The 15,596-nt window shown below is 48.3% G+C and overlaps 1 protein-coding gene across 1 annotated transcript in view; it reads left to right on the top strand.

Annotated features, from left to right (window-relative positions):
* The window catches only part of LOC142002632 (corticotropin-releasing factor receptor 1), a 34,981-nt gene extending 20,898 nt beyond the window's left edge, over positions 1-14,083 (top strand). The window contains exons 7-9 of the mRNA XM_074978875.1: positions 3,781-3,916; positions 5,145-5,186; positions 13,606-14,083. Coding sequence (XP_074834976.1) covers positions 3,781-3,916; positions 5,145-5,186; positions 13,606-13,746 — 319 coding nt within the window. The 3' untranslated portion in view covers positions 13,747-14,083. The remainder of the gene's footprint in view (positions 1-3,780; positions 3,917-5,144; positions 5,187-13,605) is intronic.
* Positions 14,084-15,596: the final 1,513 nt, after the last annotated feature.

The raw sequence follows: 15,596 nt of genomic DNA, 5'->3' as shown, positions 1-15,596 counted from the left end.
ATGGCGATCCCTGAACCTCCTCCCCCCAGTCACCTGTGCCACCCACCCTGCGCTCATGGCTGGGCTGGGCTGGGCAGCACCCACCCATGCTGTGTGGCACTCCAGAGCTGGGGTGGGGGGGCATTGGCATTGGATTCGAGTGGGGAAAGGGGACAGGTCCTTGAGTGGTAGGGATGTGGGGGCCAGCTGTGGGCAAGGCTCCCCCAGCCAGTGATTCACTTGCCACACTCCTAGCACACAAATTAGAGCAACATAGACACCTGCCACAGCTGGTCACCAGCTGGGAAGTAACCCTGGCATGGGAATGCCCCAGCTTTGGGTCCCTGATCTACTTGCAGCACTGGCTGCTGCTAGCACCAGGGCCCTGGGCACCACCTCCCTGAGTTCAAGTATCAAAGGGGTAGCTGTGTTAGTCTGGATCTGTAACAGCAACGAAGGGTCCTGTGGCACCTTATAGACTAACAGAAAAGTTTTGAGCATGAGCTTTCGTGAGCACAGACTCACTTCATCAGATGCTGGTCTTGGAATTCTTGGATTTCCGTCTGATGAAGTGAGTCTGTGCTCGCGAAAGCTCATGCTCAAAACTTTTCTGTTAGTCTACAAGGTGCCACAGGACCCTTCGTTGCTGCTCCCTGAGTTCATTACTTGAATAACTCCTGTTTGCAGCCCAACACCACTCAAGCCCCCTTTCCACTCTTCTCGCTTGGGCAGGCACAAGCCTGTCTCTCCAGAGGGAACCAGCAAACCCTCAGGCCCACACAGCCTCAGATACAGAGATTTCTTGATAAAGTGGCTTCCCACAGAGGCCTGGGCCCACGTGTGTCTCTCCGCCTGGAGCTCTGTGTGCTGTGAGTAGGGATACAGACCAGCAGGGTCGAGCCAACCCTTCATCTTCACAGTGAGAGCAGAGCAGTTGGCTCCCTGGTGCTGCCTGCAGCCACCCTATCTGCTGTGTGTGCACTTGAAAGATCCTTTCTCCTGGCTTTGAGAGTGCTTGGGTTCAGCCTGATGTTCTTTGGCAAACATTCCTTGTTCCTCCCACGTACTCTGCCATGCTCCACCCCAGAGGTGGCTGCATTTCAGCAGCGCTGTTTCTGAAACCATCTGGAGCCCTCATTAAGAAACAATTTCCTCCACCTTCTTCCTGAAGGTTCATTAGATTCCCAGTCCCCACCCTGAAGGAGACACATGAACATAAAGGACACTGCTGCCTGGCTCTGCCAGCCAAGTAAGAGGGGTCCTGGGTAGGGCTCCATGTCTGTCATGGAGGTCACAGATCTCATCACTTTTGTGAGCGCCATGGCTTCTGCAGTGGCCAGTGTGATGGCCCTCAGGGCCACCCAAGCCCAAGGTAGCCCCTGGGCTGGAGCACTGGCTGTGATCCAGCTGTGCCCACACAGAACCACACTCCCTTGGCTGCCCTCTACAGAAGCAGACCACCCCACCCGTATTTAATCAGGGGAATTTCGGTTTTATTGCCCCGACCTCTCCATGCCTTTTACTAAAAGTACCCGTCATTAAATTGTAGCCTTGGTCGTGGGGTGTGAAGTGTCAGACGTTTTGAGGTTCCCCTCTGGGAAGCACCAGCCCCATTGACCATAATGGCTGTAATCACACCCAGCTTTTGAAGACACCAGGCAGAGAGCCCATGGTAGATATGGCGCACTGCTGCACCGTCCCCTAACGGGAGCAATTAGTGGCTGAATAATCAGCCTGCCCCAATGGGAGCTAACCTTCTGCTTCCCAAAGCCGGCCCTGCTGACAGAGGTGAGAATTAAATCACTGCTTGGGAGCAAAGCAAAGGACTAGGAGGAAATAATCAATGCAGCGAAAACACCTGCAAAGAAAATTTAACCCTTCCTCTGCTGACCAGCACTCTCCAGCAGGAGCCCATTGCTAAGTCTCCGAATTCCAGGGGTCATGCAGAGACACTGGTCCAGATTTTTAAAAGCATTCCAGAAACTGAATCCCATGGGGTTGCCTCTCTTACAACAGCTCAGTGTTATTGAGTGAAGCTTCCCCTGTGGGAGTGGGGCCAGAATGTACCTCTCACATGGCTGAGACAAGGACTGTTTTGCATTTGGCTAGCCAGCCACTGAGTTTTAGGGACACCAAGAGCACAAGGCTGAATCCCTGCCCAACTTGGCTAACCGCCATTTATGGGACCTGTCCTCCATGAATATACCTAGTTCTTTTTTACACACTGCTGTAGTTTTGGTCTTCACAATATCCCCCAGCAGTGAATGCCAAAGGTTGCTTGTGCATTGTGTGAAGAAGTATTTCCTTTTGTTTGTTTTAAACCCTGCCTGTTTATTTCCTTGGAGTTTCACCCATTTCATGTGTTATGTGGAAGGGTAAACAAAATTTCTTTATTCACTTTCTCCACACCATGATCTTACAGATCTCTATCCTATCCCTTCTTAGTCCTCTTTTCTGAGCTGAACCATTCCAGTCTATTTAATCTCTTTCCATACAGAAGCTCTACCATACCTATAATTATTTTAGGTCCAGGGACCCTATGTCAATTGGATCACATCCGTCCACATGTTTGCTGAACCTTCCCACCCATAAAGAATCATAATAGATTGGTGAGGCATGATTTTCCTTTACTAAAGCTGTGTTGGCAGTTCCCCAGCATGCTGGATTTATCTATGTGACCAATAATTCTGTTCTTTACTATAATTTCAACCAACTTGCCTGGTACCACCAGTCTCTAATTGCCAGGATCACCTCCGGAGGCTTTTTTAAAAATCAGCATTATATGAGCTATCTTCCAGTCATCTGATGCCAAAGCTGATCTCAGTGATGGATTACATATCGGTTAGTAGTTCTGCAATTTCATACTTGAGCTTCTTCAGTATTCAGGTGAATTCCATCTGGTCCTGGTGATTTATCACATTTAATTTACTAATTTGCTCCAAAACCTCCTCTATTGACACGTCAGTTTGGGACCGTTCCTCACATGTGTCACCTGAAAATAATGGCTCAGGTCTGGGGAAATCTCTCTAACATCTTCTGAAATGAAGACTGATGTAAAGAACTCATTGAGCTTCTCACAACAGCCTTTTATTCCTCAAGTTCTCCAATAGCACCTCAATTGTCCACTACCAGTTTGGCAGGGCTCGTGTTTCTGATGCACTTTTTTGTGTTAGTCGCTCTTCAGATTATTTTTTGACTAATTACACTTCATCTCCCTAATTATACTTTTGTTCTTGACATTCCAGTGTTTGTGTGTAACCGCCCATGGGTGGAGTCAAACCTGGAATCTCTAGAGCTTAATGCAGGAGCCTCTACAGTTGGAGCTAAAAGCCAGCTGCCTGTCAGCTCAGGCTGGCAGGGAGACCCACTCTTTCCCTCTGTAAGTGGGCTAACTGCCCCCACCTGAGGCAGTGAGCCACACCCCTAAATGTGTGGGTTACATACTTCCCCTAGCAGAAGAAACCCGTCTGGAGCTTCAGAGACCCAAGTGAAATCCTAGACCAGCCCCTACTTGTAACCACCTACAGGCAGGCTCAAATCTGAGGCTTCTGGATCTTAATGCAGGAGCCTCTACATCTAGGGCTGCAGAGAAGACTCATTCTTTCCCTCATCCATTGATGACCATCATTCTATCAGGCTCCTGTAGCTCCCTCGCTCCTCGGTTCACAATAATCTGATTGCTGTGTCTTAGTCCAGTCAGAGGAACTGCTCCCAGCCTCCCTGCTAGGCTATGCCTAGGGTAGTGTCAGGGATAAATCTGCTGCTCTGTTGATGTGACTGAACTTTGTATTCCTTCCTCAGGAAAGCTGTGAAGGCCACGCTGGTCCTGCTGCCACTGCTGGGTATCACCTACATGCTGTTCTTTGTCAATCCTGGGGAAGACGAGATCTCCCGGATTGTCTTCATCTACTTCAATTCCTTCCTGGAATCTTTCCAGGTACGTGTCCCCAGCCAGTCCCTGCATGCACAGGCTGGCCCTGATTTACCAGCCCACAGCCCTAGGAGATATGTCCCCACTGGAAAAGGTGCCTGCAGTTGCCTCAGATCCACATCCTGGGGCAGTGGTGCCCTGCACTGGCATTACAGACTGGTGTGGCTGGGATATTGAGCACCCATATCCAGCCCTGGTGTGATCAGTGCCCTCCCTCAGTGACATCACTACTGGGTTCTGCATAAAACCCTGGGAAATGGCATGGTTGTGTCCTGACTGGCCCCACACCTCATCCATTCAAAGACTGGTTTAAAACTCATGAGATTAAAGATATGAATTGTAGGAGTCTGTTTCTTTGCCTCCTGAGCCTCTGGGTCAGACCCAGCTCAATTCTTCAGGTTTTCTCTGCAACTGCAAGGTCTAGAACAGGGGTCAGCAACTTTTAGAATCACAGAATCCTAGAGCTAGAAGAGCCCTCAGGAGGTCATTGAGTCCAGCCCCCTGCCCAAAGCAGGATCAACCCCAACTAAATCATCCCAGCCAGGACTTCGTCAAACTGGGATTGAAAAATTTGTAGGGATGGCGATTCCACCACCTGTCTAGGTAACACATTCCAGTGCTTCACCACCCTCCTAGTGAAATAGTTTTTTCTAATATCCAATTTACACCTTCCCCACTGTAACTTGAGACCATTGCACCTTGTTCTGCCATCTGTCACTACTGAGAACAGCCTCTCTCCATCCTCTTGAGAGGCACATGCCAAAATTTGACCTTTTAACTTCTCTGTATGGTCAAAGTGCCAGTGATACTTTTCAAAGTAACTAATAGTCCTACTTACAACAGCTTCATTAATAAATAAATGAAGGTGCAGAGCTTTACCGTTCAGGTGATTAGTAGCATTAGCTGGTCTTTTGTTAATCCACAGGCAGCCTGGCTTTGACCAAGTTCCCAGCTGCATGGGGGAAGAGGGGCAGAGCTGAGCTCCTGCCTCGTGTGCCGATGAAAATCAGCTCGCACACCGCTCTTGGCACCTGTGCCAGGGTTGCTGATCCTGGTCTAGAAACTTTCTGTTTTGTTTAACAACAGTCAAATTCTCACTTCTGGAGTAAAATATTTATGGCAAGAGAGGACATGTCTGATCAATGCACCTCAGGAGCCTGTCAGCCCCAGAGCATCCCATGAGCCCAGTGCCCTGCTCCATACACCTAACAATAATTATGTTTCTTTTTTCTAGGGCTTCTTTGTCTCTGTCTTCTACTGCTTCCTGAACAGCGAGGTGAGCACTTCCTGGTGAGGTAGGGGATAGATGGGATCTGTCACCTGGACGGCTCTTGCCATGCAAATGAAACAGCCCTGGGGACTCAGTCTAACGACTGTAATGATGGATGGGGAGATGTGACTAGGACTGGTCACTCAGGGAGCCTGGTGTCTCCTGAGAGCTGGAACAATAATGAAATAAGTGTGGTAGATTTACCTTGCTAGGAAGTGATCAGCCAACTGATGGAGGAGGACAAAGGGGCCCAGAGCTCTGACCACCACCACCCTTCCAGACCTATATTCTAAGATTCTCTGATATCCCTGTATCCTATCCTAAATGAACAGGTTTACTGGGAATGCACACCATTTGTTTGAGTACAGGGATCATTTCACCAAACCTCGCACACTGTGACCCAAGAGGTAAGAATCACGTATGGCCAAACTAAAGCCTCTCTCTGGGCTTATCTCACGTTTCTGTGTTTCACATGCAAGTGCTCTCACGCCTTTTCTAGCTGTAAGACTAGACGGCTGGCTACAAGATAGAAGCAGCAGAGCCCAGGGGACAGAGAACATAACAAGCTTTTTCTGACACCGAAGGAAAACACAGCATCTCTTTACTGTCTTTGTCCTCAACCTCCTCTCAGGGAGAGACAGCTCCCATGCCAGCTGCCCTCTGACCTAACCATCTGGGGTTTGCTAAAGAATTCACCACTGGGGCTGTTCTCTGTGCTGGGAGCTTTGAGGGTGGATGATGATGATGATTTAGTTGCAAAATCTTTCTTTTGAAAAGTGTTTCTCACCTTCTGCAAGGCAGCAGAATAGTCTACTTAGTCTAGTCTAGTCCTGGCTGGGATGATTAGGGGGTTGATCCTGCTTTGGGCAGAGGGCTGGACTCGATGATCTCTACTGTTATATTATTTGAGATGTGTGTTCCATTTACAAAAAATATATATATTGACTCTTCCCCAACCAATTATGTTCATCTATGTGTCTGACAATTCTGTTCTTTACTATTGTTTCAACTAATAGTATTGAAGTATTGAAGTTAGACTTGCCCAGTATTGAAGTTCGACTTACTGGTCTGAAATTGCTAGGATCACCTCCAGAGCAGTTTTTGAAAAATGGTGTCACATTAGCTATCCTCCAGCCATTAGGTATAGAAGATTATTTAAAAGATAGGTTACAAATCATTGTTAGTAGTTCTGTAATTTCATGTTTTTTCAGTTTTTTCAGAACTCTTCAGGGAATACCATCTGGTCCTGGTGACTTATTTCTGTTTACATTATCAATTTCTTCCAAAACCTCCTCTAATGACGCTTCAATCTGGTATGGTTCCTCAGATTTGTCACCAAAAATACAGCTCGGGTTTGGGAATCTCCCTCACAGAGTCATAGAATCATAGGGCTGGAAGGGACATCAGGAGGTCATGTAGTCCAGCCCCCTGCTTCAAGCAGGATCAACCCCCACTAAGTCATCCCAGCCAGAACCTTGTCAAGCCAGGACTTAAAAACGTCAAGGGATGGAGAATCCACCACCTCTCTAGGCAATGCATTCCAATGCTTCACCACTCTCATGGTGAAGTAGTTTTTCCTAATATCTAACCTACACCTCTCCCTCTTCAGCTTCAGACCATTACTCCTTGTTCTGCCATCTGACACCACTGAGAACAGTTTCTCACCCTTCTCTTTAGAGCTCCCCTTCAGGAAGTTGAAGGCTGCTATTAAATCACCCCTCAGTCTTTTCATCTGTAAGCTAAACAAGGCCAAATCCCTCAGCCTATCCTCATAGGCCCTCCACTGAACCTGCTCCAGTACATCCACATACTTTTTATACTGGGGGTCCCAAAACTGGACACAATATTCCAGATGTGGCCTCACCAGTGCCAAATAGAGGGGAATAACTACTTCTCTAGATCTGCTCGAAATGCTCCTCCTAATGCACCCTAGTATGCCATTAGCCTTCTTGGCTATAAGGGCGCACTGTTTACTCATATCCAGCCTTTCATCTACCATAACCTTTAGGTCCTTTTCCATCATTATGCTGCTGAGCCAGTTGGTCCCCAGCCTATAACAATGCTTGGGATTCTTCCACCCCAGGTGCAGGACTCTACACCTTTCCTTGTTGAACTGCAGCAGATTTCTTTTGGCCCTGTCCTCCAATTTATCCAGGTCCCTCTGGATTCTCTCTCTACCCTCTAACATATCTACCTGTCCCCCTAGTTTTGTGTCATCTGCAAGCTTCCTGAGGGTGCAATCTAGTTCCTCATCCAGGTCATTAATAAAGATGTTGAACAACACCGGCCCCAGAACCAAGCCTTGCAACACTCTGCTTGAAACTGACCACCATCCAGATATTGGGCAATTGACGACTACCAGTTGGGCCTGAGCGTAAAGCCAGCTTTCTATCCATCTTATAGTCCAAGGATCCAATCCCTATTTCCTTAACTTATGGACAAGAATGTTGTGACAGTCTGTATCAAAAGCTTTGCTGAAGTCAAGGTATATCACATCCACTGACTTCCCCATGTCCACAGAGCCTGTTACCTCATCATAGAAGCTAATCAGATTGGTCAGACAGGACTTGCCCCTGGTGAATCCATGTTTGGTACTTTTGATCACTTTCCCCTCTTCCACGTGCTCCAAAATGGATTCCTTGAGGATCCCCTCCATTATTTTCCCAGGGATTGAGGTAAAGCTGACTGGTCTATAGTTCCCAGGATTGTCCTTCTTTTCTTTTTTAAAGATGGGCACTACGTTTGCCTTTTTCCAGTCACCTAGGATCTCTCCCGATCTCCAAGAGTCTTCAAAGATAATGGCCAAAGATTCAGCAATGACATCTGCCAATTCCCTCAGTACCGTTGGGTGCATTAAATCCAGACCCATGGATTTGTGTACATCTAGTTTTTCTAGATAGCTCAAAGCTTGTTTCATCCCCACAGATGGCTGCCCTCCACCTTCCCATACTGCATTGTCTAGGACCATCATGTGGGAGCTGACTTTGTCCATGAAGACTGAGGCAAAAAAAGCATTGAGTATGTCAGCTTTTCCTACATCATCCGTCACTAGGTTACCTCTCTGATCCAGTAACGGCCCCACACCTTCTCTGATAACCCGTTTATTAACATGCCTGTAGAAACCCTTCTTGTTATTCTTCACATCCCTTGCCAGCTGCAGTTCCAATCGTGCTTTCACTTTCCTGATTACTCCCCGGCATTCTCCAGCTGTATGTTTTTACTCCTCCTTAGTGAACTGTGCATGTTTCCATTTCTCGTAGGCATACTTTTTGAGTTTAAGTTGACTAAAGATTTCCCCATTAAGCCAAGCTGGTTGCTTACCATGTTTGCATTTCTTACTATGCAGCGGGATGGTTTGTTCCTGTGCTTCAGTAAGGCTTCTTTAAAATACTGCCAGTTCTCTTGAACAATTTTCCCCTTCATCTTCATTTCCCAAGGGATCCTGCTCATCAGTTCTCTCAGGGAGTTGAAGCCTGCTCTTTTGAAATCAAGGGTCTGTATCTTACTGCTCAACCTTCTTCCTTTTGTCCGGATCTTGAAATCTACAATGTCATGGTCACTGCAGACCAGGTTTCCACCCACTTCTATTTCTCCTATTAGTTCTTCCCTGTTTGTGAGCAGCAGGTTAAGTTTTGCACAGCCCCGGTAGGTTCCTTCAGCACTTGTACTAAGAAGTTATCCCCAACACTCTCCAAAAACTTCCTGGATTGTCTGTGTGCAGCTGTATTAGTCTCAACAAATGTCTGGATGATTAAAGTCCCCATGAGAACCGGGGCCTGTGATTTGGAACCTTCACTCAGCTGCCTGAAGAAATCCTCATCTACCTCATCTCCCTGATCTGGCAGTCTATAGCAGACACCTCATATCCTCAGCCAAGAAGAATGGAGAGCATTCATTTAGTTTCTCACAATTACCTTATCATCTTAGTGGTCCTTTAGCATCTCAATTGTCCAGTGGCCTCAGTGGTGGTTTAGTGAGCTCCCTGCTTCTGATGTACTTAAAAGTTTTTATTACTTTTTGAGTTTTTGTCTAGTTGTTCTTCAGATTCTTTTTGACATCCTAATTATATTTCTGTGCTTCATTTAACGGAGTTTAGGCCCTTTTCTATTTTCCTCACTTGGATTTAATGTCCACTTTTTAAAATATGCCTTTTTTTTCTCTCACTGGATCTTGTACTTGGTTGTCCAGCCATGGTGGTACTTGTTTGGTTCTCTGTGTTTTTTAATTTCATTTAATTGTAATTTAAGTTGCGTCTTCAAAAATTTCCATTAAGCTTGCAGGGACTTCACTTTGACACTGTACCTTTTAATTTCTGCTTGACAAATGTCCTCATTTTTGTGTAGTTCCCCCTTCTGAAATTAAGTGTTACAGTGTTGGGCAGCTGTGGTCTTTTTCCCACCACAGAGATGTTAAATTTAATTATAGTATAGTCGCTATTTCGAAGCAGTTCAGCAATATTCACCTCTTGGACCTGATTCTGTGCACCACTTAGGACTAAATCAAAAATTTCCTCTCCTCTTCTGGGTTCCAGAACCAGCTACTCCAAGTCATTTAAGGTGTTAAGAAACTTTATCTCTGCATCCTGTCCTAAGGTAATGTGTACCCAGTCAAATGGGGATAGCTGAAATCCCTCATTATTACTGAAGGGCTTTTTTAATTTTTTAATAGCTTCTCTAATCTCACTTAGCACTTCACAGTTACTATCACCATCCTGGTAAGTGGTCGGTGATATATCCCTACTGCTAAATCCTTATTATTAGAGCATGGAATTACTATCCACAGAGATTCTAGGGAACAGTTTGGTTCCTTTAAGACTTTTAGTTCATTTGAGTCTATGCTTTTTTCACCTATAATGCCACTCCCCCACCAGCACAATCTCTTCTGTCCTTCCAGTATATTTTGTACCCTGCTATTATTATGTCTCATTGCTTACCCTCATTCAACTCTGTTTCTGTGATGCCTGTTATGTCAAAATCCTCATTTAACATAAGGTGCTCTAGTTAACCCATCTTATTATTCACATTTCTAGCATTTGTATGTAAGCACTTTAAAAACTTGTCACTATTTAACTATCTTTGCGTAAGGGGATGGAATGGGACTCCTTTTTTTATTTGAGAGTTTCTCAGGAAATCTTACCTGTATATTATCATTTCCCATCCTCTGCTCTTTACTGGGATATAGAGAATCTCCCTTGATGGATCCACCCCTAAGGAAAATATCTCTGTCCAATACATGGGCTCCTCCCACTTTGTCAGCTTTCCCACAGCCTTTTGTTTAAAACCTGAGCTACAACCTTTCTGGTTCCAGTTTGGTTTAGGTGAAGCCCATCCTTCCTGGATAGGCTCCCCCTTTCCCAAAAGTGTTCCTAGTTCCCAATAAATCAAAACCCCTCATCCACACATCCAGCAGTTCTGCCTGTCCTAACTCTCCCTGTAGATGGAACTGGAAGTATTTCAGAGAATGCTACTTTGCAGCTCCTGAATTTCAGTCTCTTACCTAGCAGCCTAAATTTGGCCTCCAGGACCTCTTTCTCCTCCTTCCTTATGTCATTAGTACTGACATGTACCTCAATCAAGCAGGAACCTCAAGAAGTCATGAAGTCCAGTCCCCTGCACTCATGGCAGGACCACGTACCATCTAAACATCCCTGAAAGGTGTTTGCCTAACCTGCTCTTAAAAACCTCCAGTGATGGAGATTCCACAACCTCTGTAGGCAATTTATTACAGCACTTCATCACTATGACAGTTAGGAAGCTTTTCCTAATGTCCAATTTAAACCTCACTGTTAGAGGTTAAGGAAACTATTTTTCTCCCTCTACCTTGTAATATCCTTTTAGGTACTTGAAAGCTATTTTGTCCCCTCTCCATCTTCTCTTTTCTAGACTTAAACCCAGTTCTTTCAGTCTTCCCTCCTGGGATATGTTTCTAGATATTTAATCATTTTTGTTGCTCTTCTCTGGATTATCTCTACTTTCTCCACATCTTTCTTGAAATGTGGTGCCCAGAACTGGACACAATACTCCAGCTGCAGCCTAATCAGTGCAAAGTAGAGCAGAAAAATTACTTCTCATGTCTCACTTACCACACTCCTATTAATACATCCCAGAATGATGTTTGCTTTTTTTGCATCAGCATTACACCATTGACTCATTTTACCTCTTGGTTCTACTGCAGTGCCCAGAGCCCTGGCAAACCATGCTGAGGTACAGTGAGTTGAGGCTCTGTTGACAGCTGGAAGGGCTCAGTGGGAACCAGTCATCTCCTGCACTAACCTGAGTAGCGGGAACACAGCTCAGAGCCATGAAAATGGAAGGTGGCTGTGCCAGCTACTCAGCAGCCCTAGCTCTCAGGGTGTTAGCCATTTGGAAGGTTCATGATGAGCTCTAAAAATCCACCTCCACACCACAGTTTCATCCATCTAGCGGCCTCTGTCCCCACTGAGGGAATTCACACTTTGCCATCAATAAAGCGCCCCTCTGAAGCAACTCCAAGAAGCACTATCCTGTCATATGGGATGTCAGACTAGGTTCGCACCTGGAGCCCTTCTGGCATTGGAGCCTGTGGCTCTATGAATGTTTACCAGGCACACAAGGCACCTCCTAGAATCATAGAATCCTAGGGCTGGAAGAGACCTCAGGATGGCTCCAGCCCCCTAATCATTTTTGTTGCCCTCCACTGGACCCTCTCCAGTGCATCCACATCCCTTCTATATGGTGGGGCTGGGGGAGCTGAATTGGACGCAGTACTTCAGATGTGGCTTTACGGCTACATCTACACGTGAAGCCAACATCGAAATAGCTTATTTCGATGTAGCAACATCGAAATAGAAATAGGCTATTTTGATGAATAACGTCTACACGTCCTCCAGGGCTGGCAACGTCGATGTTCAACTTCGACGTTGCGCGGCACCACATCGAAATAGGCGCTGCGAGGGTACGTCTACACACCAAAGTAGCACACATCGAAATAAGGGTGCCAGGCACAGCTGCAGACAGGGTCACAGGGCGGACTCAACAGCAAGCCGCTCCCTTAAAGGGCCCCTCCCACACACAATTGCACTAAACAACACAAGATACACAGAGCCGACAACTGGTTGCAGACCCTGTGCCTGCAGCATGGATCCCCAGCTGCCGCAGCAGCAGCCAGAAGCCCTGGGCTAAGGGCTGCTGCCCACGGTGGCCATAGAGCCCCGCAGGGGCTGGAGAGAGAGCATCTCTCAACCCCCCAGCGGATGGCCGCCATGGAGGACCCGGCAATTTCGACGTTGTGGGACGCGGATCGTCTACACGGTCCCTACTTCGACGTTGAACGTCGACATAGGGCGCTATTCCGATCCCCTCATGAGGTTAGCGACTTCGACGTCTCGCCGCCTAACGTCGAAGTTAACTTCGAAATAGCGCCCGACGCGTGTAGCCGCGACGGGCGCTATTTCGAAGTTAGTGCCGCTACTTTGAAGTAGCGTGCATGTGTAGACACAGCTTACCAGTGCCAAATAAAGGGGAATAATCCCTTCTCTAGATCTGCTGAAAATCCTCCTCCTAATGCACCCCAATATGCCATTAGCCTTAGGGCACACTGTTGATTCCTACCCAGCCTCTCATCCACTGTAATCCCCAGGTCCTTTTCACCTGCCCTGCTCCAGGGTGGTATTAGTGCAGACCAGATAAGTCATGAAGAAGCTTGGGGAGCCCATTTCTTTCTTCCTGTCCATCGCAAGCCAAGCTGCACCAGGCCCGGTGTAAGAGCCACTAGCTCCTTCTTTACAGCTGAGGTCCAGGCTCATCTCCCACTCACTCGTTCCTGTTCCTGGAGCTGGGTTTATTTCTCCTTTTCCGTCAGCCATTTAAGGACAGATATATCAAGGGCCACATCCAACAATGGAGAGTGACTAGGAGGGGAATGGGAGTCAGGAGTCCCAGTGCCTGAGCCCAGCTCTGGGAAGGAGGCAGCCTATGCAGTCACAGCAAAGGGTTGGGAGTGAGAACTGCTGGGTTTCAGTTTCCCATTGCAATGACCCAGTGGGGCAACATTTTGCAAGTGCCATGTTCCCCCGTCTGCCTCAGATCCATCCCCTGCATCACACTGGGAGAAGAAGTGAGACTTTTTCACAGTTCCCCTCTGATCATCTAGTTTAACCGCCAGCATAAGACGAGCTCCAGAACTGGGGAGTGACTTTGGGCAAGTCATATCCCTGCTCAGTGCCTCAGTTTCCCCATCTACCAAAACCGGATAATGCTGTGCACCGCAAATCCCTTCCTTCTGGGGTGTCTGAGGGCTTAGTTCATTGCTACCTGTAACATGCTTTGAGCCCCTTTGCTCTAAGGTGTACTGGAGTGGGAGAGAGAAATCTGCCTCAGGTCACAGGGAAGTGCTGTCCAGCAGCATGGGTAGTAAATGCTCCGTGTGCTCTGCATTGTGTTGGCAGGTCCGTTCTGCTGTACGGAAGAGATGGCACCGGTGGCAGGACAAGCACTCCATCCGCGCCCGAGTGGCCAGAGCCATGTCCATCCCCACGTCACCAACGCGTGTCAGCTTCCACAGCATCAAGCAGTCAACAGCAGTCTGAGATGGAGGAGGCCATTGCGTGAGAGGGGAGCCAAGGTTTGCAGCAGATCCTCTGCGGCTTGCACTGCAGACTGAGCATGGCATGGTGGCTGTGCACATCCAGGATGGACCTCCACTCCCAGGAGCCCAGAGAAGGACAGCAGAGCCCTGGCGGGGACTGTCCAACACCAAAGAAACACCTCGCCAGTATTTATCCTAAGAGAGCAGATCTCAGATCAGCTCTGTCATATTCTCCTGAGCCCTTACGAGGCCAGAAAATCCCATGCCCAGGACTGTGGGTATGGGCAGTATGTGGTGGCCTTGGCAAGGCCAATAGACTCTGAGGACAGCAGTGCAGCAAGGGCTCCATATTCTCCCAGGGCAGGCTTTGAAACAAGCGGTGTCCCAGGTTTTCTGGAGGTCCAGCACAGTCCAGCATCAGCCCTAATCCTGTCCTAGCAGCAGGTCTAACAGGAACACTTGCTGGCCCAGGGAGAGCCCAGTGCTCCTAGCACCAGTCAGAGGGATGGGATGTGAGCCGCCTGTGTTCTTGCCTCTCTCCACATTCCCATGCATGTCGCAGCCCCTCTCAGATGTAAATCCCTCACTCTGGATCAACTGCTGCCTGGCAGTCGGCCTGGATGACTGCACCCAAAGGTCTTGTGAAAGCCCCGTTTGTGGCACATGCCAATGGTACCCTTGGAATGACCCAATCAGAAGCCACTCCCACCCTCCAGCATTGCTCCTCCCTTCTGGTGGGCAAGCCTGGTAAAAGCTGCTTCCAGGCTCCCCTGGCCAGGACAGCTGCCTGGAGACCTGTTATGAGCTGCAACAAGGGGCACACTCTGATGGACTTTAATCCCGAATGCAGCCCACTGGCATGGGTCATGAATGGAGTTTGCCTGGCACCATTTCTGGGCTTGATCTATGTCTCTTACAACCCTGAGGTTATTCTCACACGTCCCTGGTGTCGTCCACCCTGTCCACGCGGCCTGTTGCAGCACTGAGATGGCCCTGCTGCCCCCAACCCACTGTGTGGTGCTTGGCAAAGACCTACATCAGCCACGTCCATGCTGGTGCACTTGCTCGACGGCTCCCCAGGAGCTGTGTGAATTGAGCAATTGTCAGCCGAGCCTGAGCCTGGGTCCTTGCCTTGAGGCTGGCACTCAGCCCTCTGCACCAGCCCAGCTGGAGAGCAAATGTGCTGGCTGCCAGCAAGTTGTGTCAATGCCCTGGACTCCGATGGGCCAACCAATGCCAGCACAAAGTCCTTCTGCCCCCGAGGAAGGGGCTGGCGTGGGACTGGGACCCACAGCTGCCGAACCCTGGACCCAGGACTTGAGTTCACTGCACAGTGAAGAAGGGCTCCAGGAGAACAACTGAGCAGATGGCAAGCGAGTCTCTGGACCTGCAAAGAGGCCGAACCCACAAGGGAGCAGACAGATCAATTCCCAGGGGAGGGAGGGTCACTGGGGCTCAGTAAGTGAGCGGTGCTAGGGGAGAGGTGGGGGTGCGATTGCTCCTCCCAGAGCAGAAACTTGGCACAACAGGGCCTTTGGGAGGAGGTGCCCAGAGGAGGAAGGCAGCTCCCATTGAAACAGCAGGGAGATTGAACTGGGGTGCGTCAGCATCTGTCCTGGCCAGGATGGGATCTTGGAGGTCACCTTGGGTCACACCCTGTTCCTTGGGAAGAGCGGGGTCAAAAGCCTCACAAACTCTTTTAACTTCTCCTAGATACACACACACACACATGTATGAGCACACTTTTTCACATGTGCACACAAAGGCACTCATACACACATTCACACACCCACACACAAATTCACACATGCATGGGTGCACAGCTGCACACACATGCACATATGAACACAC

Source organism: Carettochelys insculpta, chromosome 28 (assembly GCF_033958435.1).
Source record: "Carettochelys insculpta isolate YL-2023 chromosome 28, ASM3395843v1, whole genome shotgun sequence".
Classification (NCBI taxonomy): Eukaryota; Metazoa; Chordata; order Testudines; family Carettochelyidae; genus Carettochelys; species Carettochelys insculpta.
The sequence above is the reverse complement of the archived record's forward strand: the minus strand, read 5'-3'. Positions and strand labels throughout refer to the sequence as shown.